The sequence below is a fragment of the Nothoprocta perdicaria genome, unplaced genomic scaffold (genome assembly GCF_003342845.1).
Source record: "Nothoprocta perdicaria isolate Ctin4 unplaced genomic scaffold, notPer1 scaffold_8, whole genome shotgun sequence".
Classification (NCBI taxonomy): domain Eukaryota; kingdom Metazoa; phylum Chordata; class Aves; order Tinamiformes; family Tinamidae; genus Nothoprocta; species Nothoprocta perdicaria.
This window is the reverse complement of record NW_020456087.1, coordinates 5,260,600-5,288,447: the sequence shown is the minus strand read 5'-3', so window position 1 is coordinate 5,288,447 and position 27,848 is coordinate 5,260,600. Positions and strand designations below refer to the sequence as shown.

Here is a 27,848-nt window from a genome sequence, read left to right as displayed (position 1 = left end):
TTTGCTGGGTTATCATTTCTCTGTTTTGGCTCTTTTGACATTTGAGGATTCTTTTGTCTTTAAATTTTTAGATTTCTCTTTTTTTGAAAAAATATATATCCAACTTGTGTTTATGCTGCAATGACTAAATAGATACATAAACCACTTTCTAGTTACGGTTTTAGTAAGATTGAAAGAATTTACAGATTCAAGAGAAGATTCCCCAAATATTTGTCTGCACTGGATAGCTTTAGTTTGAAATGATTTGGAGAAAAGTGTAGTAAAATAAATTTTACACGCTTTTYTAAATAAACTTAAATCATAGAATAACTGCTTATTTGAAGATGTGTCTTGTTATATTTTATCTTGCAATATAATGTTTGCAGAACACAGCTGCTCATAGCAATGTTTTAGTGATACATTTGTGTTATTACATAAAACGTGGAGAGGACTGCCACTAATACCTTGCTCTGAAGTTTCCTACTACTGCAGTAAGCAATCAGTGTAGTAAATTACTTGCCGCTAAGTAGTTGGCGACTCATTGGAGAAGTTGGGTTAAGGTGGAGCTCCATGCCTGCGAACTTTGATCTGCCTTAACCAGAGCTGCTACCATTGGGAAGATGCTTCGTACGACCATCCAGTGTGGTTTATCCCCCTTTTGTCAAAAAGGTGGAAGGAGGAYGGTTACACTTAACTTTCTTGTTAGGAAGTTACAGGACTGTTCTTGACCTTTCTTCTCGCATATGGAAATAAGGCTAAAAATAAAGAGGAGAGCTGGAGGCTACAGAGGCATCGACATGAAGGGAAAATACGATAGAAGCAAGCTAAATGAATTAAATATGTTCTCAGTGTGGTTAGAAGAGTGAAAAAAAGAAGGAAAGAAAATAGTATGAATAGAAAAGTAAGAATATATAATACAAAAGGAAATAGGGCCTCTCAGAGAAAGAAATTTTGCAGCAAAACCAAGGTCTTTAATCTTTACATTGAACATATTTCATGGTTAAGTAGCTTTTCCTGGTTGCCATTAAGAACTTTGAAGCTTTGAGAAACACATTCTGTGTGGTAAAGTTAATTCCTAGAATAATTTTCCAAAGAGTTTCCCTGCATGGCTGTAAAGCTTCAGAAATATTTTTTCTGATGAGTTCATCTTATAATAGAGCTTCTTTTTAGAGCATCAATTTGAATTGGAGAGTTTGTGAGATAGCTTCATATTAGCAAATATTAATGGCAGTATAAAAACAAAATATATTGATGTGAAACTATACGAAATCTCTTAACGTAGAGGGACTTGCACAACTTAGTGGTAAGTTACAGCTTCTTGTTTGTTTTTTTTTTTTTTTTTTCAGATGCCCTCCACGAACTTTCTTACCAGCACTGTGCAAAATTTTTCTCGATGAAAGTGCACCAGACAACGTATTAGAAGTGACAGCTCGTGCCATAACCTACTACCTGGACGTGTCGGCAGAATGCACCCGGCGCATCGTGGGGGTGGATGGAGCTATCAAGGCACTCTGCAACCGTTTGGTAGTTGTTGAACTAAACAACAGAACCAGCAGGGATTTGGCCGAGCAGTGTGTGAAGGTRCGTGTTCTGCAGAACCTCCTGTTCTTAAGGAGCTGGAAAAAGTGCTGACTTTGGAGAAGTCTATTCATACTGTGAAAATGCAAAGCAGAAGCTTCCTCGGTGTGTTGAAGTTGTACATGCCGCCTGTGTTTCTTGTGTTCGTTGTCAATCTGATGCTCTTCAAAGCCAAAATATTCATTTTTAAATGAGTAGGAAAAAAAGAGAAAATATTAGAAGAAAGTTTCCTTTTTGTCCTCTAGCAATATGACGAGAGAGTCACATTTTGTGCCCAAAAGGAGTGAAGTAATTACTCCTGATATAGATGGAAAACTAGAGCTTATATTGATCCTGTATATTCTCCCCATAGCAGAAGAGTTATTTGCTGTCTGTTCAGTAACACCACACGTGGCTCCTCTGCAGCCTTGTGAAGTCTTCATCAGACCTGGTTGAAGCCCTCTGCATCCCTTGGGCTGTTGACAGTGCAGAACTCGTGCCCATAAACAGTCACAGTTTAAGTCCTTAATTACAGTTGCCTCAGACTTTGTGCATGCATTTCCTGCACCTTCATAACTATGTTGGTCCAGTCTATCCAAAAATATTTAACTGAAGTACTGACATAGCAGTACTCTTAGAAGTTTCTTAGCTCTCAGTTGTGGGTTATGCCATTACCATTTCTTTTGAGTGTTATATAGCTGTTTCTCAGGAATTCCTGTCATTTGCATGCTCTTGAGGATGTTCTTGTATTCTGTTTTTTAGCAGGAAATCTCTTAGTTACTGTAACTACAATGTGTTGTCCCCTTTTAAATGTTGAGGCAGCTCTTCTGTTGCTTTGCTGTCTTAACCTGTGGTGTAGATGGTTGTAAGTGAMTAACTATAATGATAATTACGTTTTATTTTTGTCATAGGTGTTAGAATTAATCTGCACCCGTGAATCAGGAGCTGTGTTTGAGGCTGGAGGGTTGAATTGTGTTCTGACCTTCATTCGTGACAGCGGGCACCTTGTCCATAAAGATACTTTGCATTCTGCCATGGCTGTAGTATCCAGGCTCTGCGGCAAAATGGAGCCCCAGGATTCTTCTTTAGAGATCTGTGTGGAATCACTGTCTAGTTTATTAAAACATGAAGACCATCAGGTAATGTAATAGTTGGCACAGCATGCTGAGTATTTAACTTCTGTCATGGTTAATAAATGAATGGTTAGGCATTTTTTATACAGCTTCCACAACTATGTTTATATAGTAGCTGTTATATTTGGATGTTATGATAGTTTTCTTCTATGGTTGTGATGACAAGAGAATAAAAATATTGCTTAGTGCTGCTTGACTCCAAGCTATCGTGTAAATACCATCTCGTATAACTTCTGAAGATATTGTTCATCTCTTCATTAAGGAATCCAACATTTTTCAAACAGTTTTGAAATGTTTTCTGAAGTGATCATCATTCCAAATCTGCTGCTTGGTTGCTGCAGAATTAAGTGTATGTGTCAGATAAAAATGACCTAAATAGATTTTTGTTTAGCTAAGCTAAGAGGAAAAGAAATCCACAATGAATGCTAAATACTAGTAAGTGTATTCTTTGCAATTTTACTAGATTGAGATGAAGTAGCTCTTTTAATACAAATTTAGGAAATGAGAACCTAAAGGAGTTATCTTCCTACCAGTAGAATCTTTCTGTGGGTGGTGAATTACTGCCTTGTGCTAGTTCCTTTACCAAATTTTTGCTGTGTCTTGCTACATGTAGTCTTTCCAGGCTTCTTGTCCAGGCCATTCTTAGTTCCCATTTTGCTCAACTCCATGCATTTGTTCAAGCACATCATATTTGTGAGACTTTTGCCTAGGATTTTTTTTTTTATTAATTTACTTTACCATAATTGTCAGGGAACTGTCTGCAGTAGGGTTGATTCTTCTTATGGGTCTGTCACACAAACCATTTGAGGATAAGCCAGGTTGTCTTTGTGTGTGGTAGGATTTTTACTTAGCTTTGTTTTCGCTCTGCTCATCAAATAAAATATAACCCTGAGATCTAGACCGTTTAGACCATTAATGGGAAGCCAGTTAATCCTGAAAATTTATAATGTGCATGGAGAAAAAAAAATCTGGGACTCTTGGAAGTGTGAGCAACTGAGAGTCCAGACTCTAAGGAAGTTGGTCTTTAGCAGTCAAGCTTAAGATGAGTGTCCTTAGTAATGCAGCAACCCCAATGATATGTAACTTTCCCAGTAGTGTTGGTATGGATTATGTCTTGTATGAAAGAAGCCTCGAGTTTCCTGATGAATGTTGATGTGTTAAATATGGGTTTGCCTACTGACTTCCTCTGTAAAGCCATTTTTCTTGTTTCGGTTTAGTTCACACTTCTGGGTTTGATTTCTCTGCTTATTTATACTTGTCCCTGTTTTGCCCCTTTCTCCCTTCTGCTTAACTTGCAGTTTGTGATGGGAAATRTTTGTGTTGCTCATGCTGTATAAGCAGAATCTTTCTTGTGATAGAGTTGCTGTGCTTAAAATGGTAAATTACGTATGAATTATATAAAAGTTGGTGGAACCGAAGTTTTGGAGGGCATAAGTAGTTACTATTTTCAGTTAAAGGCRAAATCCCTTGCAGAAAGTTGCTGACAAATGAGAATATTTGACACACTGGGACCACAGTGGAAGTTTGGCAGTCACCACATTTGTTCAGGAGAGGCTTTGTTCTTTAAATCCTTACAAACTTAACAGTGTGATTGAATGGCTACTCATACCCTAACTTGTGTGTCAGTAACTGTCTTTACATGCCAGTGCTGACTGGCTTTCCAAGTGGGTGAGGCAAGAGGCTCATGTCTCTGGAGGGACTGGAGGCTGCAGTAACTGAGGGCTTGGTAAATAGTGGCTGCTGTTAAGCATCTTCAGTAGAGCTCCTTCTGTTTTACTGCTTCATGAACTACAGAGGTCGTGTTTAAGAAGGCAGGCATTTCAGAAGCAGCTCTTCAGATGTGCCTGCAAGAACTCCTTGTCTAAAAAGTGAAGATGTTTTTATTTAGCATGTAGTTAGATGAGAGATGTTGAAGGCAAAAATCTCTTTATTTCCAGTGCTGGCTTAGAAGCTGTTGGACATTTTTTCGCAGGCAGCCGGCCAGCAGTGCTTTCTGCCAGATTGAGAGGATCATCCATAAGCCTTGTTTCCACAGTGTCAGTGTTATAACTCATTAATGAGAAACCTACATTTATGAGGTTGTGTTTTATTATCAAAGAAATCTTTTCCATAGCTTCGAGCCAGGCACTCTGTGGACAGACTGGGCTATCTGAGGGTAGAAGCTGCATTTCCCAGTTTGTACCGATATTTGGCTAGGTACCATTCCRAAGTTAATTTACTGCAGAAAAGCATGTATGCCTATAAATAAAACTGTAGCTTCCAGCAACGTCTTGGTCAATTGGATGATTGGCATTTCTGAATTGGCACCTCTGCCCGAAGACTTGTTTCATAGGGGTTTTCTTTTAATAGAAAGCAACAACTTAATACTAAATATTTTATTAGCATTAATCATAGATGTAAACTTTTATCATATTAGCGTATTTCCTATTCTGCAAATACAGAATCTGTAGCTTAAAAAGAAAAATTTAAATGGTTTTTATTGTACTTTGAGGACCAAATTTAAAATTCAGCAAATATATGTAAGGAAAGTATAAATTTATTAGAATGCATTTTTCTTGCCTTTTCTTGATTTTGTCTTTTTGCAACTTCACTATTAGAAAGTTGCTTTAACAAATTTTATTATATAGTTACTATATTTTGTATAGTTAAGATAYTTGCCAAGGTGAACATTAAACAAAGGAAAAGACTTTCCTTGCTTTCCTTGAAATTATTGAATAGACATTTGGACRTAAAGGTTGGTTCCTGCTCTGAGCTGCTAGCCTAGGAAGCCTCTCCCTTTTTGTTGCCTGGGAAATGGACCTAGAATATGCAATTCTTCTCTGTATGTTGTATTCCTGGGGCTATTTGCTTAGTGTCTTCCCATGCTAAGGAAGAGATTTGGAGTGTCTCTTCTCTTGCATTTCTTTCTCAGGTTTCAGATGGCGCCCTGAGATGTTTTGCTTCATTGGCTGACAGATTCACGCGGCGCGGAGTCGACCCCGCGCCGCTGGCCAAGCACGGCTTGACTGAGGAATTGTTATCCCGCATGGCAGCAGCGGGTGGGACGGCAGCAGGACCCTCCTCCGCTTGCAAACCCGGGCGCAGCAGCACCGGAGCCCCTGCCACGGCTGCAGACTCTAAACTGAGTAACCAGGTGTCAACTATTGTAAGCCTGTTGTCAACCCTGTGTAGAGGCTCTCCAGTAGTAACACATGTAAGAACTGTTTTTACACTACAGCTCTTCATTTTCTTGTGTGTTTCTTTTTATTTTTTGTGTACTTTTGTATAGCCAATATATTTTAAAGTTATTTTAAAGGAATAAAAGGAAATATTTCATATGGATATGAAACCCAGTTCTGATAGTATTTTCTAAAGCCCTGTATATTTTTTATTGTTCAGACTTTTAATTATTTCCAGGATCTCCTAAGATCTGAACTTCCAGATTCTATAGAAAGTGCGTTGCAGGGTGATGAGAGATGTGTGCTGGATACCATGCGGTTAGTAGATCTTCTTTTGGTGCTACTATTCGAAGGGAGAAAAGCCCTGCCAAAATCCAGTGCTGGATCTACAGGCAGAATCCCAGGATTGCGAAGACTGGATAGTTCTGGGGAACGTTCCCATCGGCAGCTGATAGACTGCATCCGCAGTAAGGATACTGATGCCCTCATAGATGCTATTGACACAGGAGGTGAGAAAAAGTACCTGGAAAAGATAATAAGATAAATGTCTTCAAGATCTCTATTTTCATAATTACTAATGTCTCATCATCACAATACTGATACTTGGCTAACATCATGCATATTTTATATAAAAGTTCAATTGTTCATGAGCAATTTATATGCAAGTTCTTTTGCTTTCTTAAACATGCATCAGTTCTAGTTGGTAACAATTCACATTTGGTTTTTGTTTTTGAATTGTGGTTAAGGAGATGAATACTTTCATACCATAGGTTTGTAGGAGTTTTTTTTTAAATAAATCAAGATTTGACATTTATTTAAGGGACACTACAGATATTTAATGTATGGTGCTGTAAGCTTTAATTTTTTTATTTAATTGTATCTTTCAGCTTTTGAAGTAAATTTTATGGATGATGTAGGACAAACTCTTTTAAACTGGGCCTCAGCCTTTGGAACTCAGGAAATGGTAAGTTAATCTTACTGAATCTTGAACTTAGGTTATTCATATAGAGAGGGAGATGAAACAAGTGATTTGCTTCTTGCTTAACAGGTAGAATTTCTCTGTGAAAGAGGTGCTGATGTCAACAGAGGTCAGAGATCGTCCTCGCTACATTATGCAGCGTGTTTTGGAAGACCGCAAGTGGCAAAGGTATGGTGCAAACTTCTGTCACGTACTAGGAAGTCTTGTCTAGTGATATTTTGCCTTATTCTATGGAAATATTTTTTGCTGTAGTTTGTTTAAGAATTGCATATTTTCAAGTATTTATGTGTTAATTATTTAGAGGGTTTATCGAAATGGCATATTTTTTGTTGTGGTAGGTTAATAATATGAATAAAAGTAGCTTTATATTAGCTCTACAGCTATTAAAAAGCACATAATGTAACTTAGCATACAAATATGAGAGAACTTTTGGAGAGATATGGAAAAACAGATTTATTTCTTTGGGAGTGAGGAATCTTTTTTTCTTTAAAAAAATTCTCAGACTCTCTTGCGACATGGAGCAAACCCTGATTTAAGAGATGAAGATGGAAAAACCCCGTTAGACAAAGCTCGTGAAAGGGGGCATAGTGAAGTAGTAGCTATTCTACAGTCTCCAGGTGAGTGCAGGTCTTAATTCATATTCTTTGCTAGTAGAGTTGCTTGCAACTCAGTTATTTTTAGCATTTTACTCTATTTTGATTCATGAAAAATATTTTTACCTGACTCCAGCTTTTCATGTAAATGTCTGATAATTGTTACYGAAGTCTTGTTTGTGTAAATGTTACATTTCAGGAATGCCTATTTCTTTTCGTGCATGTTAGTAAAGAGAGCTTTTTACTTCTGTTGAAAGATTTGCTTGTTGTTGAATGTTTAAAGAATAAATGTTTTGTAGGGGACTGGATGTGTCCTGTCAACAAAGGAGATGAAAAGAAAAAGAAAGATGCAAACAAAGATGAAGAAGAATGTAATGAACCCAAAGGAGATCCAGAAATGGCACCAATATACTTGAAAAGACTATTGCCTGTGTTTGCACAAACATTTCAACAAACTATGCTGCCTTCAATAAGGTAATAGTCACAATAGGCAATTTCCCTGTATCTTTTGATTTTTTTTAAACACTATATTAAAAATGCCAAAGTGGATTTTTTTCCATTAAAAACTACTACATCTGAAAAATAAAGAAGAGGATGCAGAGAGCGCTAAATTACTAATCAGCTGAGCAGGATGCACCTTACTGAGCGAACTAAAAGGATTTAATCTAGCTTAATACTTTAGAAGTAATACTGCAGGCATAGTGGCTGTGATAAACTGTGTAAGACCAGCAACTTTTAAGTCTTTTCCTCTGCAAACATAACATTTGCTCAGTCTCTTACTAATGTTCCCAACGAACAAGTGCTTTGAGTAGTGAAAGTACAAGGTAGAAAAGTCCTCTTTAGTGGAGAGAGACTCCACAGGAGCTTCTACTAGGAAGCAGAAGCTGGGCTGTTTCAAATGAAACAGTATTAACAATTTRTGCGTGACTAACTGCAGACTACCAGAAGTGGTTGTTTCTCCATATTTTCAAGTTTTCTATCTACGTCAGACTAAATAATGTTTCAAAATGTCACCCAAATAAAAAAAAAAAATTCTTTTAACCTATACACAATTGATTGACTTCCAAACAAATTCTAGTTTTTTACTATGATATGACTGCATGTCATAATTTTAGACTTTAAAATTCCAGAGATCTGAGTCAACTCTGGAAATATATGAAAGAAATGGAATACCGGGAAGAGAGATGAAGCCTGTATAAATCACAAGTGAATTGGCATCTCTAAGACAGTGGGCAAAGGCAAAATGAAGAATAAGTTTGCATAAAAAGGATTTGAAGAGTGTAAAAAACATAATAGCCTGTCATAGTACTGTAGAATCAAAAAGATCAGGAGGTGAAAAATTTTTGGAATTAATCTGAGACTTCTTGTCTGGTAAATAGGCCTGGAACTCTTCTCAGAATTATATTTTTGTGCACATGTATAAATGGCATGCAAAAGCAGTTTTAGCTTTTTGTTGCTTTGATAGCCTCATTTTTAGTTTTGTAAGAATCTTCTTTCTGTAACTTCTTTTTAAGGAAAGCAAGTCTTGCCCTCATTAGAAAAATGATACATTTTTGTTCTGAAGCACTGCTGAAAGAGGTTTGTGACTCTGATGCTGGCCACAATCTGCCCACGATACTGGTTGAGATCACAGCTACAGTTCTTGATCAAGAGGTAGGAAAAAAGAAAATGCTGTCCTCTTATATAACCAGTGCAAAAAGAAATTTTATGCTTGTTGTTCCCAATTTGTTAATAATTACCATTAGAGTGTTTATGGTGAGGTGTGAAGTTCAGCATGTCAAGATAATTTCAAGTAAACAGATCTCTGCTTTAATATCTCCTTTCTATTGCTGATTTATTGCAGGATGATGATGATGGCCATTTGCTAGCCTTGCAAATCATAAGGGATTTGGTGGATAAAGGTGGTGATCTTTTCCTGGACCAGCTGGCTAGGCTTGGTGTAATCTGTAAAGTGTCAACTTTGGCAGGACCATCTTCTGATGATGAGAATGAAGAGGAGTCTAAGCCTGAGAAAGTATGCAGTGAATTTTTTTTTTCCTGTAAAATGATGGCTTTTAATACAGTTTTTAATATTATGAAAGTGTCTTATGTCTTAGCAACCTAGGTGGCTAATTAAAATATTCCCTACTATTATGTCTCCTGTTAAATTGCCTYTTTCTTTCAAAGTTTTGTAGCTTTGTTTTCTCTTGGTATATTGGTATATGCTGTTGGCACATTGGTATGTGCTGACTTTGCTGTCCATAAATACTTCCTGTGGACAACTTGCCTAGGGTTTGAAAAATGACTGCGAAACAAAATGAATCCCTTTTCAAAGGAATGCACCTCTTCCACTGTGCAAATATCATGGAATTGCAGATGTTTGTAAGCTTTCTAGGGAATATATTGAAAATACAAACCAGATGTAGAAAACTGTGTAGAAATATTTTCTACTTAGTGAAAAGTCTTAAAATGTGTATTATTTGCCAACTTCTGACAATTATATTGTTGACAACTCAGATACTTTTAGCTGTTCAGTGATGTTGAAATAACTGTTAGCACTGTGAAGTTTCTCTTTCTTTAGTTCTTGCAAGACCACTTACCAATAGAGTTGGATGCCTCATTGGTAGGCTGAAATTATTGAGTAGTTAAGTGTGAATCTAAAAGGGAATATGTTCTTTCGAGTTTCTATCCTGTTGATGAGTGCATTTCAAGATAATTTTTTGAGCTTTTTTTGTTTCTTAATACAATGTTGTTGCAGGAGGATGAACCGCAGGAGGATGCAAAAGAGCTGCAACAGGGTAAACCATATCACTGGAGAGACTGGTCAATCATTAGGGGAAGGGACTGCCTGTACATCTGGAGTGATGCTGCAGCCCTGGAGCTCTCTAATGGTAGTAACGGATGGTTCAGGTTCATCTTGGATGGGAAGCTGGCCACGATGTATTCCAGTGGCAGCCCCGAAGGAGGATCCGATAGCTCAGGTAGTGTCTCCTCAGTTGACATCCAAGCTAAGTTTTGAGACAATTTTGTTTGTGTATGTATAATTTGATTGGAGCTATTTTGTTTTGCAGGAATTGGCTTTCTAAATAGTAAAGGATGTAAACAGGTGGAAGGTGGTCAGTTAATTGTGATGCTTTTCATCAGCTAGCATGTGACCATAACTTGACTTCCTTAGTGAATTAAGTGCTCAATAAACACCTTGCCAGTAAAGTGTATTAACTTCGTTTTGTTTTGGCTCTCCTTGATGCATACTTAATTTTTTCACCCCAGTCATTAAAAGCACTTTCTAGTGGCYGCCCCAGGAAAAGCAGGTTGAAATGGCAATTTGTTGTTTGCTTCTAGCTAGCAGAATGAAATTGCATGTGTTTGAAGACAAAGTAATGGGCAGTTTCTCATCAAGCTGGGGAAACAAGTTACAGTGTCTTAACTGCTTGTTGGAGAGAGGATTAGGGAACAGACCTTATGCCCTGGTGATACCTATTTCTTTTAATTCTGACTGGAATATGCAACTTCCTCGGAATGCAGAAACAACCCTCCCTCATTGTGTTACCTTTTTTGCAGCACTTAATGCATTTATGAGACATATAAAATGCTTTGTAATACTACTATGTTTTCAGCAAGCCACTGTGTGAAATCACAGAACATATTATAATTCAGGATAGAAATGAGGTTCTAATGACTTTACCCATCAGCTTTGYGGCATTAATATAAAATGCGACTTTTTTCACTTTTCCTGTCAGAATTGTATTAGTGCCATTTTTCCAAACAAAGCAAATACCTTCATAGGCAAACAATTTGTGTTGAAATGCTTCTCTATTATCATAGAATTTTAAGCKAGTGTGAGGTTTAACTTTGTGTAGCCCCTGGATGCTGATTGATGGTTGCTTCTGAATTACAGGGAGAGGATTTTCCATTCCACTCTTCTTACATAAGAAGTGGTGATTATTCASATGAACCTGGAGTGAAGAGAACATAAAAAACCCTCTGACTATTAATTTGTCTCTTCAGCTCAGTCATTTTTGTAGAGAATGAATAAATCCAAAGACTCTTTTTTTGTAAGACATTTCCCATGTTATGCAAGGCACTGAAATAAAAGAAGCCTCATTTATTCTTTGTTTAAGCCCTTGTCTACGGAGAGTGCTGACATTGCAGAGTGGYGTGAAGGCCTCTGGTTTAAATGCTGCAGAGGCCATAACTGTTGAAACTGAACGTGTAGAGGGGCCAGTGGAGCCAGAGCATTATCCACATGTTAGTCCTGAACTATAATATGTGTTCTGCTCTTCTAAACCCTTGCTGATGAAGCTCCTGGTCTGCGTGTTGGTAACTTACTGACTGGCAAGAAGGCAGAGGGTTGTAGCTGTTGAACTTGTTACTGTGCCCAGAAGGAAACTGGTTACAGGAGCTCTTATACTTTGAATATTTTTAGAAGGTCTGTCCTCACCCCTCTCCCCATTACCTTGATACTTGTTTTGTTTSAATTTTTAGAAAGAAATGTAAAAATTCAATGCAAAAATTGAAATTTAATGGTTATTCGGAAGCTTTAAACAAGTCTCAAATTTCAGTCACAGGGAATTTATTTCTATCTGTGAAATTCKGAACTGTGTGTGATCACTGGAATTTAAGTACTGTAACTATGAAGCATCAAAAAGATTGAATTAATCTAAGTTTTAATTTTTCCTGTAAAACCTCAAAATTCTTTTTATAAGCCTCCTTCCTGGATGTTAAGAATTTTAAGTAATGAAGGAAAGATTTTTGTCTCAAATGGTATACAGATAGAATTGTCTTTGTTTTATACATGAAAAACTACAGAATTCGAAAGCATAGTGCATAAGTTATGCCAGCAAAAGGAAAACAGCAATTTTATATACACATGAATTGCAAGAGAAGTTGCATTTATCAGATGAGTCTACAGGAAAAAGAGGATCCTGGTTAACTTTGAAGCAGAGACGCATTTTTTTACCGTGAATTATTGCCTTTTTTCTTTTTTTCTTTTTCTTTTTCTTTTTATTTCCTCTCAATTTCAGGCATTATTTTAACCTTTTGAACATTGTATGTGATCTTATAATTAAAAATAATAATAATTAAAAAACGGAAAATTAAAAAAAGAAGTGTTTTCAAGAAACTTTAAACTAGGTTACCACCATGTTCAAAAGCACAACACAATCCTGTTGTCCTTGCACGATACCTTTATATAAATATTTGCTTTTTGTCCATCTTCATTTGGTGCCATGAGAATTATTTCACATTTTTGTCTGAGATGAAGAAGGACTGAAAATAGKTGCTGAAAAAAGGAACGGAGTATCTGCATTATAATAGCCTACTGAATTAATACAGCCTAGCTGCATTAAGTTATGTAATTGTGGCCTTCTCCTTTTCTCTGAAGTGAATGTAGAATTCTTAGAAAGGAGATGAAAGTTTTAACAGAGCTTCTCAAGAAATACCATGCCTTTGTGATTGTCAAGCTGAGCAAATGGCYGTCAGCTTAAATTTGCGTTTGCCACATGCTTACCAAACCCTGAGTTATGTAACTTCTTTTTTTCCTCATTCTATATGACTTTGACGTCTTTTTCTCCACTTTTGAACTTGGAAGTTAGTTGCTGTTTTCCTGCTGGAGTGTTCATGGAGTGCTTAATCTCCCTTTCTAAAACACACTTATGAGAATAATTCATGTTGGCAATAATTATTTTTCAAGAGTAAAAGGATACTATAGATCTGTGTAAATTTTCTTCATTTTACACTGGAAGATTTTACACTTGAAGATTTTACACGTCACTTGAAGATGTCTTACTTAAACATCTGAAGATGTCTTACTTAAACATCTGAAGATGTCTTACTTAAACATCTTACGCCCGTTGACAGATATATTAATCTAAGTCTGCACTTTAAGTGTAATTAATACATCAGTCAACAGCACCATTCAGAAAGAGTTGCAGTGTCCATTTCAACGTGATTGTGAAATAAGTCACTGTTGGAGTATGTGACTTGTAGTTGGAAGTTTAGAGTATTTTAAGACTCTTAATTTCAAAATGAATTTTGCATTGAATGTACTAAGTCATCCTGCTCCTGGGGGGAAGCTTGGGATGAGATAAGTGAAATCACTTGCTAGGAAAAAAAAAATGTTTCTTTTTTACATAGAAAGCAGGAGTGAATTCCTGGAGAAGCTGCAGAGAGCTCGCAGTCAGGTGAAGCCGTCTACCCCGAGCCAGCCCATTTTATCAGCCCCAGGGCCAGCTAAACTCACTGTGGGAAACTGGTCGCTCACGTGCTTGAAGGAAGGCGAGATCGCTATCCACAACTCAGATGGGCAGCAGGCTACGATTCTCAAGGAAGATCTGCCAGGCTTTGTTTTTGAGTCTAACAGAGGGACAAAACATTCGTTTACAGCTGAAACCTCTTTGGGTAAGTGCAGATATAGCTGTGTAGTGTGTGGGTGAATGCGAGTGCGTGTGAGGTAGTTTAGGGAGGGTTTTTTTATTTATTTTATTTTTTGTCTGTAGGAGAATCACTCTTTAAAATATGTTTACAGGCTCAGAATTTGTGACTGGATGGACTGGCAAAAGAGGAAGAAAGCTGAAATCTAAACTGGAGAAGACAAAGCAAAAGGTTGGTGAGCATCTCTGGATTTTATACTTAGAATTTATTTTGATATGCTTACAGACTTGACTTCTATTAAATGATCAGAATCTCTGATTTCRACTATATGTAGTTCCATGTTAAGCTCTGAAGGGGGAAATTTTACTCAGAATAATTTGCTCAGCCAATTTTCCTAGCCCACATGTGAATAATTCTGATTTTTTTTTCTTTTACTTAGAAGGGAAAGGTATGGTGATCAATGTACTTACCTCTTGTGAATACTTACTTCAGAAATTATTAGAATATCTACTTCATGTTTTTTTTCACAACTTGTTTCTCTTCTCATTTTGATTTGATGAAAGCTTTGTAATTGATTTAGAGTTGAAACCATGATACTTAGTTGTTGACGTTCCATAATCCTTTTTTCTAAATAATTTGATGATTTTGTTTTGACCAAGAACTTTGAATTAAAAGTTTCTGAGAAAAGATATAGGAYATAAGAAATCAAGTTTTAAGATTTTTTACAAAACCCCTTAGTAGCAGTTTGTGTCCAGTTGATGCCAAAAGCTCAGGCAGACCCTGAATCTCAACTTCTCTTATAGTTTCTGAGGTGCCTTCTGCTTTATATAGACAACATGAGTGAGAAAGTGTGACACTGAATTCAAAATCAAATTGCTGTCTGAATGAAGAGAGGTTGAATGGTAACAGTAAGATAGAGCTGTTCCATATCTGAGATTATGCTGTATAAAATAGGTCCAGAGATTGAGAGGTGCCTTTTATTTTTAAGGCATGTGTTGATAATACCAAGCAGAGATTCTTGGGAAGGTCTCTTAAAAGCAAATCTTTGCTTATAATTTGTTTTGTAAAATCTGTCCCCATGTGTTCTGTGGAAAATAATTCTTACCTTCATAAACATACAGTCATCTAATGACTTGTGTAAACAGTTTTAAAAATGTGAATAATCATTCAGAAACCATCTAATAATTCCTTTTCCAGATCTCTGATAGAAATTTAAAGATACAAATTTACAGATCAAGRGCTCTGTCTGTTCTACCTCCCTTTGTGAATCTAATTGTTTAACAGTAAGCTTAATTTTTGCAAGTTTCAGCAAAATGTTTTGTGCCTTTGTGAATTTCATGATGAGTTTTAGGTAGATTTCTGTTCTTCCCTATTTTTCTATGTTGTTGATTTTTTTCGAGGAGAAGGCAGCAGGGAGGGGAGAGAGAAAATGACAATTGTGAAGAATACTTGGAGATTAGTCTTTATATGTGCAGTTTGGTATATATGCAGTGTGATTTCTGATGGCAAAAATGTATTCCAGGTACGCACTATGGCAAGAGATTTGTATGATGACCATTTTAAAGCAGTGGAAAGCATGCCTCGAGGGGTGGTCGTAACGCTGAGGAACATAGCCACGCAGCTGGAGTCCTCCTGGGAGCTTCATACGAACAGGCAGGTAAGTGCATCTCCTATCTCCTTTACGTTCGTGCCTCTAACGTTTGTAGTGGTAGTGAAAAAGCCTACAATAATGCTCCAACTAGTCAGGGTCATGCCGTAAAGGAAAGTCACAGCGTGTCTGTTCGTGACACTTGTGTTTCTTTAATGATGTATTTACTAGTTATGTGCTTGACCCGGATGTTATTTTTCAAATGAAGCAATTGAAAGAAAAACTTTCCACATGTCTCACTCTCATTGTCTTTTTGTCTTCCAGTGCATTGAAGGTGAAAATACTTGGAGAGATTTAATGAAGACTGCTTTGGAAAATTTAATTGTCCTATTGAAAGATGAGAACACTATTTCTCCGTATGAAATGTGTAGTAGTGGCTTAGTTCAATCACTACTTACAGTTCTAAATAATGTGAGTCTACAGAGCACAAGCATTTGTAAAAAAAAAAAAAAAAAAAAAAAAAANTTTTTTTTTCTGTTATTAGATATAGACCTCAGTTAAGATCTGTTAAAAGTAAATGTGTCTTTTTGCTCTCATTATTAAAACAGAGTAGATTTGCACTAGTTAGTAATTTTACCTACTGAACATTTTTTTATTCCAATGTATTAATTTATTTAGGGAAGTCCCAAGTTCAAATAAGCCATTACAGATCTTTAAGTCAACATTAGCCAGTTTAATGGCATCAGCCATTAAACTTTCGGCATAAAGATTTTTAAATATGGAAATAAATTAGCCTAGACAGATACCTTTCCAGGATAAAGAGTGTACATATAAGTTGTTTTGTTTTAAAATACTTTTTTTTTCCTCTTAGAATGTTGATTTAGATGTGAAGCAAGATTGTAGTCAACTAGTAGAGAGAATAAACGTGTTCAAAACAGCTTTCAGTGAAAACGAAGATGATGAAAGGTAAATATGCAGTGCTTTACCACTTCATAAAAAAAAAAAAGAAATTTAAGATGAAGAAACAGTCCTCCCATTTTTAGCTTTGGTCTTTTTCACATGAAATAGGAAGATTAGCCTCAAAATACAACATTTGTTCCTGAGCTAGCAATTAAAAATTTTACATAATTACTTTGATCTGTAATAGCCAACTATGTTGTGTGCGTGCCTGTGGGTAGAGATAAAGGTGGTTGTTTATCACTTAAGTATGTGCATGTGCAGRTTAATGTTTTCTTACTGTGATACAAGCACTTTTTCATGGTGAATGAACTAAATTATCTGGATTAGTGCCATCCCTTTAATTAAAAAAATAAAACTACATAAAAGCAGGGAAAAACTGAAATGAACTGAAAAATAATTTGAGTCTGAATTTGAAGTATCATTTCATGTGAGTTTACTTGAGACATCGCGTTGTTGTCTCCTCAGTTAAGAACAGAAAAACAAAACAAACAAAAAAAACCCCAAAAATCCAGCAGCACAAGAGCACTTCTGTCTAAGAAATTGTAGAGTCATCTTTTCTTGCTGTGCAGTAACCTAATAACTGTCACAACTTTCCCAGTCGCCCAGCAGTTGCTTTAATTCGGAAACTGATAGCGGTGTTAGAATCTATTGAACGTCTACCTCTCCACTTGTATGATACACCAGGCTCCACATACAATCTTCAGGTAAATATAAAGTGATAGTAATATATGACATTGCTTATTTATGCAGCTGAATGTTTTGTATGAATTTCAGGGAAAATGACATGTACTAAATGGATATGGGTTGTGTTTTCCCAAAAGCTGGATAGAATTGTAGGAAAACATTCCCTAGTTCTGTTCTTTAGTCTTTCCAGCCTAACCTAAATGCTCACTTCAACTGTCATTCTCTTTTTTTAACTATAAAGAGAAAATGCTAGTTGAGGACAAGAGAAAGAACAAACACATTGTCTCTTCCAAATATTTTCCTTTCTATCCAGGGATATGCTCACTGCATAAGTGTCCTCACTACCAGAGTGTAACTACATCCAAAAGCAGTAATTTTGTCAAACATGATTATTACACCTGTTTATTTGTGATGACTTGAGGTGGACTATGATGGTTGAAAGCATCACCTCTAGGCTGTGTGTGCGTTTGGTAACGTGATAGTTGGAGGATTCTTCTTAAAATGGAAAGCTCTAACTTCGCGAAACATCTTGCTCCTGTTTCTTTTAGCTTATATGAAGTGTAAGGTTTTTTTGTATTTGAATGTGCAGCCTGACTTTGTGAGATGCCATTGAAGTGCAAATATTTCTATTTATTTTTCATTATCAAAAAATAATTGCAGGAAGTAACAGAAACACTGCTAATGAATATACTTTAAAACTATTTTCATATTTTGTTATTACTTGCTTTAATCTGCAAGGAAGGAGCTAGGAAAAGACATCAAGAGTGTCAGCAAATATTCACTTAAATACGCTGTTGATTAACAGTTCTTTACTAATAAAAAGTATAATCCGTTTTTAAAAGTTGGAGTACTAGTGGATTATTAAAGCATTAAATTAAAAAACACTGCATTGCTCAACTAAAAAAATCAATGAATTACAAATAAATTTGATACACCACTAGAAGTGTATGATGAGAGATCTTGCTTTTCTTAAAACTGACAGATTCAGAGCAAGAGCAGGCCATGTTAATGCTTAGCTGTTGTTGCAGATACTAACACGGCGTTTGCGGTTTCGTCTGGAACGTGCCTCTGGGGAGACCTCTTTAATAGATCGAACGGGTAGGATGCTGAAGATGGAGCCCTTGGCGACTGTTGAGTCTCTAGAGCAGTATCTCCTGAAAATGGTGAGCAAGGTGCCCCAGGCACGGTTTGCACAGGCTAGTTGCCTTCTGCAGCTGTAACGTTTCCTTTGCTTTCCTTTCATTTAGGTAGCAAAGCAATGGTACGACTTYGACAGGGCTTCATTTGTTTTTGTACGAAAGCTGCGCGAAGGGCAAACGTTTGTATTCAGGCATCAACATGATTTTGATGAAAATGGAATTATTTATTGGATTGGGACAAATGCAAAGTGAGTTTCTTCATAGATCCAAGTATTTTGAAGTCAAATATAATAAACTGATCTGTGGGGGAGGGGAAAAAAACCCTGATGAAATGAAGTCTGTGCTGTGGGATTTCTGGTTTTGGCAAGAATGCCCTATCTTTGCTTTTGCTATGGATCTGTAGAATTACAGTTCTTTTTGCTCTACTTAAGTAATAGAGAAGTGCAAATCTCTGTATGCTTACCTAAGAAGTTAAAGGATAGGAAATTTCTTTTTTGTTATTGTTCATTTGGTTCAATGATTTTGGTTGTTTAGTTGTTTTTTTTAACCATTATAAAAAAGTGATATTTTGGATCATCTCTAAAAAGCTTTCTAACTGCATAAGATGATCTTAATTATTCCAGTTTGTAATAAACCAAGCTGTAATCTTCAGTTTAGAGCGAAATGTTATTGATATCTGTTTTTAATGTAAGTAATAATTGAACAGTACGTTTCTCTTTTTAATATAGAACTGCATATGAGTGGGTAAACCCAGCAGCCTATGGTTTAGTAGTGGTTACATCCTCAGAAGGAAGAAATCTGCCTTATGGCCGTTTAGAAGACATCCTAAGCCGTGACAGTTCAGCCCTCAATTGTCATACTAACGATGATAAGAATGCTTGGTTTGCCATAGATCTTGGCCTTTGGGTTATACCATCGGCTTATACATTACGTCACGCTCGAGGTTAYGGAAGATCTGCTCTCAGAAACTGGGTTTTCCAGGTGTCTAAGGATGGCCAGAACTGGACAACTTTGTATACTCATGTTGATGACTGTAGTCTCAACGAGCCAGGGTATGTGAATTTATCCTACCATTTTTTATAAAAATGTGCTCAGTTTAARAGATGCTGGGGCCTAGACTAATGTAACATGTGCAGTAGGTGTAATACACAGCTGCACAAGGGAATGATAAATTACTTAAGTTACCAAGGATGGGCAGGGAAATGTGATCTATAAACTCTCTGTCTGGGCCACGTGCTGATGAAAAGCACAAATGCCACTTGTGACTGGTGTGCGGGTGGCTTTGGAGACAATGGGAGTATCAGAACTCATGCAGAGCTTGTCTTAAAGTTATTAACTTTTGTTTCTTTTTGGCGATTTTCTGACTTAATCCAAAGATGCTCAGAGCCGATACTCAACTTCTTTCTGTATCTCTCTCCCCACCATCTYCTGTGTAATCAAAGGTCTACTGCAACGTGGCCTTTAGATCCTCCAAAGGATGAGAAACAAGGTTGGAGACACATTAGAATAAAACAAATGGGCAAGAATGCCAGTGGGCAGACACACTACCTCTCCCTCTCTGGATTTGAGCTCTATGGCACTGTGAACGGAGTGTGTGAAGATCAGTTGGGTAAGAACCAGATTGCATACCTCCTAATTGCTAATTGAGAGTGCTACCAAAAATGCCACCTGAAACTCAGTGGAAGAAAACATTCAGATTTACAAAGAAACCAGCCTAGAAGTTTAATTAAGAATTATGGCCCATTTGATACCGCTTTGTTTTTCAGTCGGTTCCCTGTGGTTTGTTTCTGGCAGGAAAAGCCGCGAAGGAGGCGGAGGCCAATCTGCGCCGGCAGCGCCGCCTCGTGCGCTCCCAGGTGTTGAAATACATGGTGCCGGGAGCCCGCGTGATCAGAGGGATCGACTGGAAGTGGCGGGATCAGGACGGCAGCCCGCAGGGGGAAGGCACCGTCACGGGAGAGCTGCATAATGGTGAGCAAGAGTTACCCGGGCTGCCTGAATGCATCATTATCTCATGTGTTGTTGCATTTTGGGTGTGGATTTGGTAACGTATTTTCTTTGTAGTGCTTTGAAATTGGTTGATTGAATTCTAAGTATTTTGGGAAATACTTTTGTCACTATGGCAGTCCCTCTCTGAATTTTTATTTTAATGCATGAAAGGAATAACACCAAATTGTTATTTAGACACTTGTTAGAGATTTAAAAAAAAAAAAGGCAAATCATCTGGCTAAGCTTTGTGCCTGCAAAATTTCAAGTGACCTTTCTTCTTTTCTACRATCGTAGCATTTGCAACATTTTTCTCATCTTTTATCCTTTACCTTTTCTACCTTGCTAGCTTCATTGGGATCTGGTTGTTACTTTGTTAATAAAAAGGACATGAAAAGTAACAGCCAAGGAGGTCAGTGCTCAGGAGGCCAGGATATTGAAGAGGCTTCAAAAGGGGTGACCACCTTGCCCCCATTCACCACATTCCTCACCTTTTTCTGGGTACAGAAGACTTGCCTTCTTTCTGAAGCATCTTCTGTAACTTCTAGGTTTCCTCCTAGGCAGATTTTTTTTTTTTTTTTTTTTTACACATTTCTTCATGTTTGTTGAGTTGCCAGGTGTCTAACATGGAGAAATGTCCAATGTACAAAGTCTTTAAAACATTATTTTTAACTTCCTTGGATCTTTTTCTTTTGGAAGCCATTCAGTATAGCTTGTAGGGAATTGCTCCATCATCAGTATATTTGCTCTTGAGACAGAACAGTATCCGTAGCCATATTCTCACTTGTAAGAATCAAACTATTTTTGCAAAAAAAATGGTTTAGATCAGTGCCTTTATTCCTCTATTTTATTACCTCTTTTCCATTTAAAAAGAGGTGAAATTGAGTCTCCTGTATCCAGGGATGATGCCAGGCTGCAAAAATTCAGGTTGTCAGACCCTTATTCCTACCACAGTTTTCTTACGAATAGAACACTGAAAAGTAGTATCCCACTTCTTTTGGGATTATTCACAAGTTTAGACAAATACTGAGTTGCTTTGGACTGTAATGTAGAACGTGACGGAAGAAGGCTCCAGGTGTGCAATATATTTAAAAGGTTGCACATGCCTTAAAATGTTTGTGTAGTTCCTCTGCCTAAAATACTAATTACAAAGCAGGAACAATAGTTTGGTTATGCTTTTTCAAAATACTCTGTGCAGATATTCATAGAGCAGAAAAGTCCTGCTTTCAACTGTAGTATGAACTTGACGTTCTCTTTTTTGATATTTGATTTTAAAAATGGCAAATATAATCAAGAAAAATATTTAAATTTGTCTGACAACTTCACCCTTCAAAATTCCATCATTTAATGGCACGACCTATTCACATCTAGTACATAAGATGGAATAAAATCGTACAAAAATAATGGGATCTGAGCTTGCTAATGTGGAGATGAGATGGCTGCTTGTCATATCTGAAAACTTTATCCATTTAAATGCTTTTTTTCTACTGGAGTGATAATTTTTAATAAATTCCTATTTTTTTTCTGCTTTAGTCTAAAAATAGATGGCTTTTAGATAGTTACAAGGTTTAACAAGCACCTGACTGTGCTAACTCACTTTTTATTGTAAATTCTTTCTCGTTTGTTTTGGTACCTATGTGCCTTTGGACCTGACATTTTGTTTGGATTTGGTCTAAGGTTACAGAAGACAACTAAGCCTGAGAGATTTATTTTTAAAGAAAATGCTTATCAATTCAAGTAATGGTACTTGAATTTCTTTACTAAGTTAACATGTAATAAAAGTACTAGAATTCTTTTTTTATATGAGTCTGAGGTTGTGCTGAGATGATGAGGCAAAAAAAGGCACTGTCTGTCCTTCTGTTATATTTCATTAAATTTTACAGATTAACTTCAACTTTGTAGCTTTGCTACATTACAAAATGTAGTAAAAATTACTTTAATTCRTCTTTTACTAAAGAAATTGAAGAGTATCATCTCTTTCCATATATATGTGGAAACACACGCATATACATATTGCTAATGTAGACTTCTAGCATTCAATGAAACAATCTTTTTACAACCCTAAAATTTTAATTTAAGTAGTATTTACTTGACTGTCATAAGGCTTTTCGTATGAATAAGAAATACTTGGTTGAGCCTTCTGATTACTGGAAACATAAAGTATCAGCAGCCTCACTTTTGTGTTGTGCTACAAGAATGAAAAATCCCAAACTAACCAATTTCAWAAGATGTGCTCTGTAGTGTAGATATGCTCCTGCATAAGTAGCTCGCAGAGGAAAACAGTGTGTAATATGTCTGTGAAGGAATTGTAATTTCTTGCCAGATATTAATAAAGTTATGGTGATGCATTTTAATGTACACTTCTGATAATAGAATATCTATCTAATCTTCATGCCATTTTGAGAGGTCCTAGTAAGCCAGGCTCCCTCTTGGGGGAAACTTCTTGTTGGCGTAATTCTCAGAGCCAGAGCTAATGGTTTGTGGCACGTGCTTGTCATGTTAATTTGGACAGCATCTTAAAATGCCAAGTTGTTTAGATTGCAAGGCTCTTCCTTTAAAATTGGCGCTAAGGACTGGTTAGTAGCTCTGTTAAATCAGAGATACARCCCTTGTGAGAAGCTGATCCCACATTGTGGAGCTACTGTCTGACACGCTCCTGTCTGCTTTCTGCTGGATCTCACAAACTCCTGTCCCTTTCCAGGCTGGATTGATGTCACCTGGGATGCTGGTGGCTCTAACTCTTACCGTATGGGCGCAGAAGGAAAGTTTGACCTCAAGCTTTCGCCAGGGTACGACCCTGATTCAGCGGCATCACCCAAACCTGTTTCATCCACTGTTTCAGGCACAACGCAGTCATGGAGCAGCCTGGTGAAAAACAACTGCCCAGACAAGACGACTGCTGCTGCAGGCTCCTCAAGTAGAAAAGGAAGCAGCAGTTCTGTGTGTAGCGTGGCCAGTAGCAGCGACATCAGCATGGGCTCGACCAAAATGGAGCGGAGATCAGAGAGTGTAATGGAGCAAAATCTAGTTTCAGGCGCTGACGTCCACGAGCCGATTGTCGTTCTGTCCTCCGCTGATAGCGTGCCGCAGGCCGAGGTGGGCTCCTCGTCCAGCGCCAGCACCAGCACCCTAACAGCGGACATAGGCAGCGAGAATGCAGAGAGGAAGCTAGGGCCCGAGGGGGGCGYGCGCCCGGGCGGCGAGGCCGGCGCCATCTCCATGGGGATCGTTAGCGTGAGCTCCCCCGACGTCAGCTCCGTGTCCGAGCTGACCAATAAAGAGGCGGCTTCGCAGCGGCCGCTCAGCTCTTCGGCGAGCAACAGGCTCTCGGTGAGCTCTCTGCTGGCGGCCGGGGCGCCCATGAGCTCCAGCGCCAGCGTCCCCAACCTGTCGTCCCGCGAAACGTCCAGCCTGGAGTCCTTCGTGCGGCGGGTGGCCAACATCGCGCGCACCAACGCGACCAACAACATGAACTTGAGCCGAAGCAGCAGCGATAACAACACCAATACGCTGGGGAGGAACGTCATGAGCACTGCGAGTAAGTAAGCTCTGCTTGTTTTTGGTTGAGGCTTCTCTTTGGCCTTGTTTAGAAGTTTGGGTTCTGTTGCCCTAAGAGGGAGATAAATCTGCAGCGGCTGCTGTCTGGTGCATACTTAGAAAACTCGCAGGGAGTCCCTGGAGTTCATTGCAACTGGGGAATTTTATGTTGCCTTTTCTTTTGGTGGTGCCACCACCAAGCAGAAAATAAATTGGTTTTGATGTGTGTCGCAAGCTTGGGAAGAGTGAGGGTATCATGTCATTCCAGGGGCTGGGAGACGGGCTACAGTAGCCAGTGTGGGATACCCTCTTCCCTGGCTGACTGGGTAAATTGACATAACTCGCCCCTTTGCTCTCCCTACTTTGCTATTTCTTCATTTTCCTCAGAGAAGGAAGTTTCTGCAACTTGTGAATCCTTTCTCTAAGCTTAGGACACAGTAAAAAGAAAAACATCAACTGTAGTATGATGTATTTTTTCTGTGAATTCAGCATGTTAAACTAAATTTAACGAAATGTGTACTTTCTAAAGATGGTACAGTCCTAAGGCTGCAATGTGGCACACCACTCAGGCACAGTAACTTTAAAGAAGTTAGTAGCTAACACTGATGTAAATCGGTTTAGGCACGTGCTCGAACTTCTGCATGTCTTCAAATTACACGTGAGAAATAAGGCCCTAGCAGGTCTTCAGTGTTGGGGATAGTATTTAAATGGAGAACTGCATCACCTGAGGTAGGCAGGTTAGGAAAAATACATGGAAAGAAGCACTCATATTTTTTATCAGACTCTTACGCCTTTTTTTACACTTTTTATGTATTTTTTAGCTTTCTTAATTTTGTGTCTTTTCAAAATGACATTTGTTTTGTTTTTTTCCTTTTTTGTTTTACGTTGGGGAGTATTTTCCCRTCTGTTCTTACTTTCATATTTATTCTTGCACCTTGGAGGACAATAAGGTAGTTGGTAAGATAACCAAGGGCAGACCTCCATTATTTGCTCTTTTTAAGTAGTTTGTGTTAGGGAGAAAGAGAGAAGCTTTGATATGTGTTGTAAGGATTTCACAGAGTGTTTGCCAGCCTTCATGCATCGTTAATACCTTGCAGCCATAAAGCTAGAAAAAATATTTAAAAATATAAAGTTATAAATATAAAGTTAGAAAAAAAATGCATTCCTTTACTATGTTCTTAATATTAAAAGACACTGGTACTTTTAAAGTCATCCCTTGTAGGAAAAAAAAAAGAAAAGAGAAAAAAGAGTTATTTGATAGATTTGTTGCAGAAAGAAGATATAAATGCGAACTTGTACCTCAGAAAGCTAAATTTGACCAATTTTGCCCAAGTTATCTATAGTGCCTTGTAAAAAGTTTGTATTTTCCTCAAAAGGGAAAAAAAAAAAAAAAAAAAGGCTGGAAAAATACCTGAGATGGCAGGTAGTGACGTGAGTCCCTTGGGCCGCGGTTGCCTTTGGGAGCACYGGGCTTGGCAGCAGTTGGACGGGGCCTGGGCCAGGCGGCCTCTGCTCCCTCGGGAGAGCCGGGCAAGCCAAGGGCGGCTGCCCGATGGCTCCTCTGCCCCGTTGCACCCGCGGGGCGTTGGCCCCTGGTAGTCAATGGGAGGGGATCAAGAGGTGCCCACTGGACGGCTTGTTTGCAGATTTTTGAGCTTAGAACTTTCTTCTTCTTAAACAAAACTAAAATCAGGAATTTTCCCTGCTTTCTTGTTCTCGGAGATGAGTGTGTAGCTTGCATAACACTCCTACCTCCAAATTTCACTCTGTTGCTTCCTGCGTGTGGAGGGCAACATCTGACAGTAACACAACTAAAAGCAGAGATGTTATTACCAAACTGACTTGAGAGAAAATCTTTTGGTTTGTRTTTAAACAGGTTAGTTGTAAAGGTTTAATCAGAAGCAGTAATCTGAAATTATTTATTGGTTGTATCTTTTTTTCAAGTGATGCTTCAGTTTGTATAAGTTGCAGTAAGGGAAGAGCTTACTACTTTAACTGCAGAATTTGCATTTGGTAGATTCTTTAAAAAGTAGATTGAAGAATGTAGGGATTAAACTTAAGAATAGCTAAGCCCTCAAGTATGTGCATGAGAACATGTGATTAACTCCCTGTATTTGAAAGTCGGAATGTGGGTGAATGTTTCCAGGATTGAGAGGGTAATGTGTAATTGCTCATAAATGAAACATAGATCATTTCAGAGATGTGCATTAACCATGCACATCTCTGAAATTCTATATGGGTAATGTACATCTCTGAAATTCTTTCTATTGAATTGCAATGAGTTTTCTTTCAGTTATTAAAATGCCATGCATTCGTCCTGCTTAGTGGAATGTGTAGTGAGGTGATGTCTTAGTTATTGTTTGCTTAGTTTGAAAATTATTTCGTATATACTGTTCAACAGAGTTAAAATGTTACGCTTTTTTTACACTCGAGCTTTCTACTCATGATGAAGAAATGCACTAATAGTTGTGCAAAAGGTAGAAGTTCAGAGTTATTTTAAGAAAAATGCACAAATACTATTAGTTTGTAATGTCTGTTTTTTAAAACTCATTTATAGCTCAATTGATTTTCCTCTATAGCTTACATTATATAGACGTTAGAGATAAAATAGGTCATGAGCAGATTTCCGTAGTACTTTGTACCTGTTGCTTCCTCTCTAAACAAAATGAATGAAGTAATTTCAGATTTATAGTGAGATTCTGGGATTTATTTAATAAAATCATTTGCCTTAAATGTGTGTAAGGGAATATACTCTGAAGTGGGCACCTAGCTTGCAGCGTGCACGTTTGCACGGGCAGTTCCTTCTTCTTTAGTTTCTGTTATTCCTTGTTGTAAAATAACACGTTACCGCTGGTGATTTTTAAAGCCCAAGTATCTTTTTCAACACAGGACTCGTGCATGTAAATTGTACTTTTCAATCGTCAAATCATTTATTTTATTTTACCATATCTTTATCTATAGCTTCTCCTCTTATGGGTGCCCAAAGTTTTCCCAATCTGACTACAACTGGTACCACCTCAACAGTGACCATGTCTACATCCAGTGTTACTAGCAGCAGCAATGTAGCTACAGCAACTACAGTTTTGTCTGTTGGTCAGTCGCTTAGTAATACCCTAACTACTAGCCTAACATCAACATCTAGTGAGAGCGATACAGGGCAGGAGGCAGAATATTCTTTATATGGTAAGTTTCATTTTTAAATGAACTTAAGCAGACCTCCCATGACTGATTTCTTTTTTCTTTTTTTCCTTTTCTCCCTTTGCTACTTTCTCATGTAGTATTTTGTTTTATTTTACTTTCTGAAAAGTACRTGAAAGCTCATGTTTTGCTAGCCCTGTAAGGTAATACTCAAGACTCAAGTTAAATAATGTTAAAATCCTATTATTTCTTTGCKTTTAGTTCTCTGTAATTCAGTAATTTCTGTGCTTATTATGCATATGTTTTATTCATTTATACTTATTATTTATACTATGCTTTATTTAGKCACTTAATTATCCTTAATCAGTTGTATTTAGTATCTAATTTATTTGGTTATTGGCCTCTACTTAACCACCTATTTTTGGAAATTGTATTAGCATCTTATATGCTCAGTTTGAGGTACCCAACATTATTCTGAGATAGAAGAGCACTGGCCGTTAGACATATTATGTGCTACAAGTATATTTTTCAGTCTRCTCTCTCTAAAATGTTAGAGATAAAATTTAGGAATAGCTGCCCCAGATATGAACATGAGAGGATGTGATTATCGGGGGAGGCAGTTGGGAGTGAAGCGTTTGTGAATTTAATAATCATACTGTAGCTGTGACAAGTTGAAACCCAGGAATTAAAATGACTGGGAAAATGGCATTACATAATTCAGTGATCAAAATCCAGAGTTACATGGGCACTCTGTGTTAAATTTAGCTATCAGGGCTGTAGGTGTTTGGAAGGTTTGAGTCCTGGGAAAGATCATGTTAGTTGTCCAAGCCGAGTGAAAACCATGCTTAAAAGCCATGGAAATTAGTTGTGGAAACAAAAAGCCGACAATTTAAATGGGCACTGGAATAAAGCCCTGTGGAGGGCTTGCTTAAAAGATACCAGGGTGTGCCATTTCCATTTGTTCTTTTAAATTGTAATAAGTGTCATTTTAGATTTTGATTGGGTGGCAATTTTTAAAGTATATCATGAACAACTAGGTTAATAGTTTTGGGAGTCGTCTGTAAAG

At 37.6% G+C, this 27,848-nt stretch overlaps 1 protein-coding gene across 5 annotated transcripts in view; it reads left to right on the top strand.

Moving 5' to 3' along the window:
• Window positions 1-27,848, top strand: part of HECTD1 (HECT domain E3 ubiquitin protein ligase 1) — a 57,150-nt gene that overhangs the window by 15,515 nt on the left and 13,787 nt on the right. Inside the window, exons 3-26 of one of the 5 annotated variants that reach the window (XM_026051788.1) lie at window positions 1,326-1,560; window positions 2,448-2,675; window positions 5,581-5,862; window positions 6,048-6,336; window positions 6,715-6,791; window positions 6,876-6,974; window positions 7,309-7,423; window positions 7,699-7,873; window positions 8,914-9,052; window positions 9,243-9,413; window positions 10,137-10,359; window positions 13,514-13,777; window positions 13,905-13,981; window positions 15,273-15,407; window positions 15,663-15,809; window positions 16,210-16,304; window positions 16,897-17,002; window positions 18,011-18,145; window positions 18,230-18,369; window positions 18,850-19,173; window positions 19,564-19,730; window positions 19,916-20,092; window positions 22,809-23,645; window positions 26,606-26,827. In XM_026051788.1, coding sequence (XP_025907573.1) covers window positions 1,326-1,560; window positions 2,448-2,675; window positions 5,581-5,862; window positions 6,048-6,336; window positions 6,715-6,791; window positions 6,876-6,974; window positions 7,309-7,423; window positions 7,699-7,873; window positions 8,914-9,052; window positions 9,243-9,413; window positions 10,137-10,359; window positions 13,514-13,777; window positions 13,905-13,981; window positions 15,273-15,407; window positions 15,663-15,809; window positions 16,210-16,304; window positions 16,897-17,002; window positions 18,011-18,145; window positions 18,230-18,369; window positions 18,850-19,173; window positions 19,564-19,730; window positions 19,916-20,092; window positions 22,809-23,645; window positions 26,606-26,827 — 4,859 coding nt within the window. The remainder of the gene's footprint in view (window positions 1-1,325; window positions 1,561-2,447; window positions 2,676-5,580; window positions 5,863-6,047; window positions 6,337-6,714; window positions 6,792-6,875; window positions 6,975-7,308; window positions 7,424-7,698; window positions 7,874-8,913; window positions 9,053-9,242; window positions 9,414-10,136; window positions 10,360-13,513; window positions 13,778-13,904; window positions 13,982-15,272; window positions 15,408-15,662; window positions 15,810-16,209; window positions 16,305-16,896; window positions 17,003-18,010; window positions 18,146-18,229; window positions 18,370-18,849; window positions 19,174-19,563; window positions 19,731-19,915; window positions 20,093-22,808; window positions 23,646-26,605; window positions 26,828-27,848) is intronic. The other 4 variants (XM_026051792.1, XM_026051789.1, XM_026051790.1 and 1 more) reach the window with 4 other exon arrangements.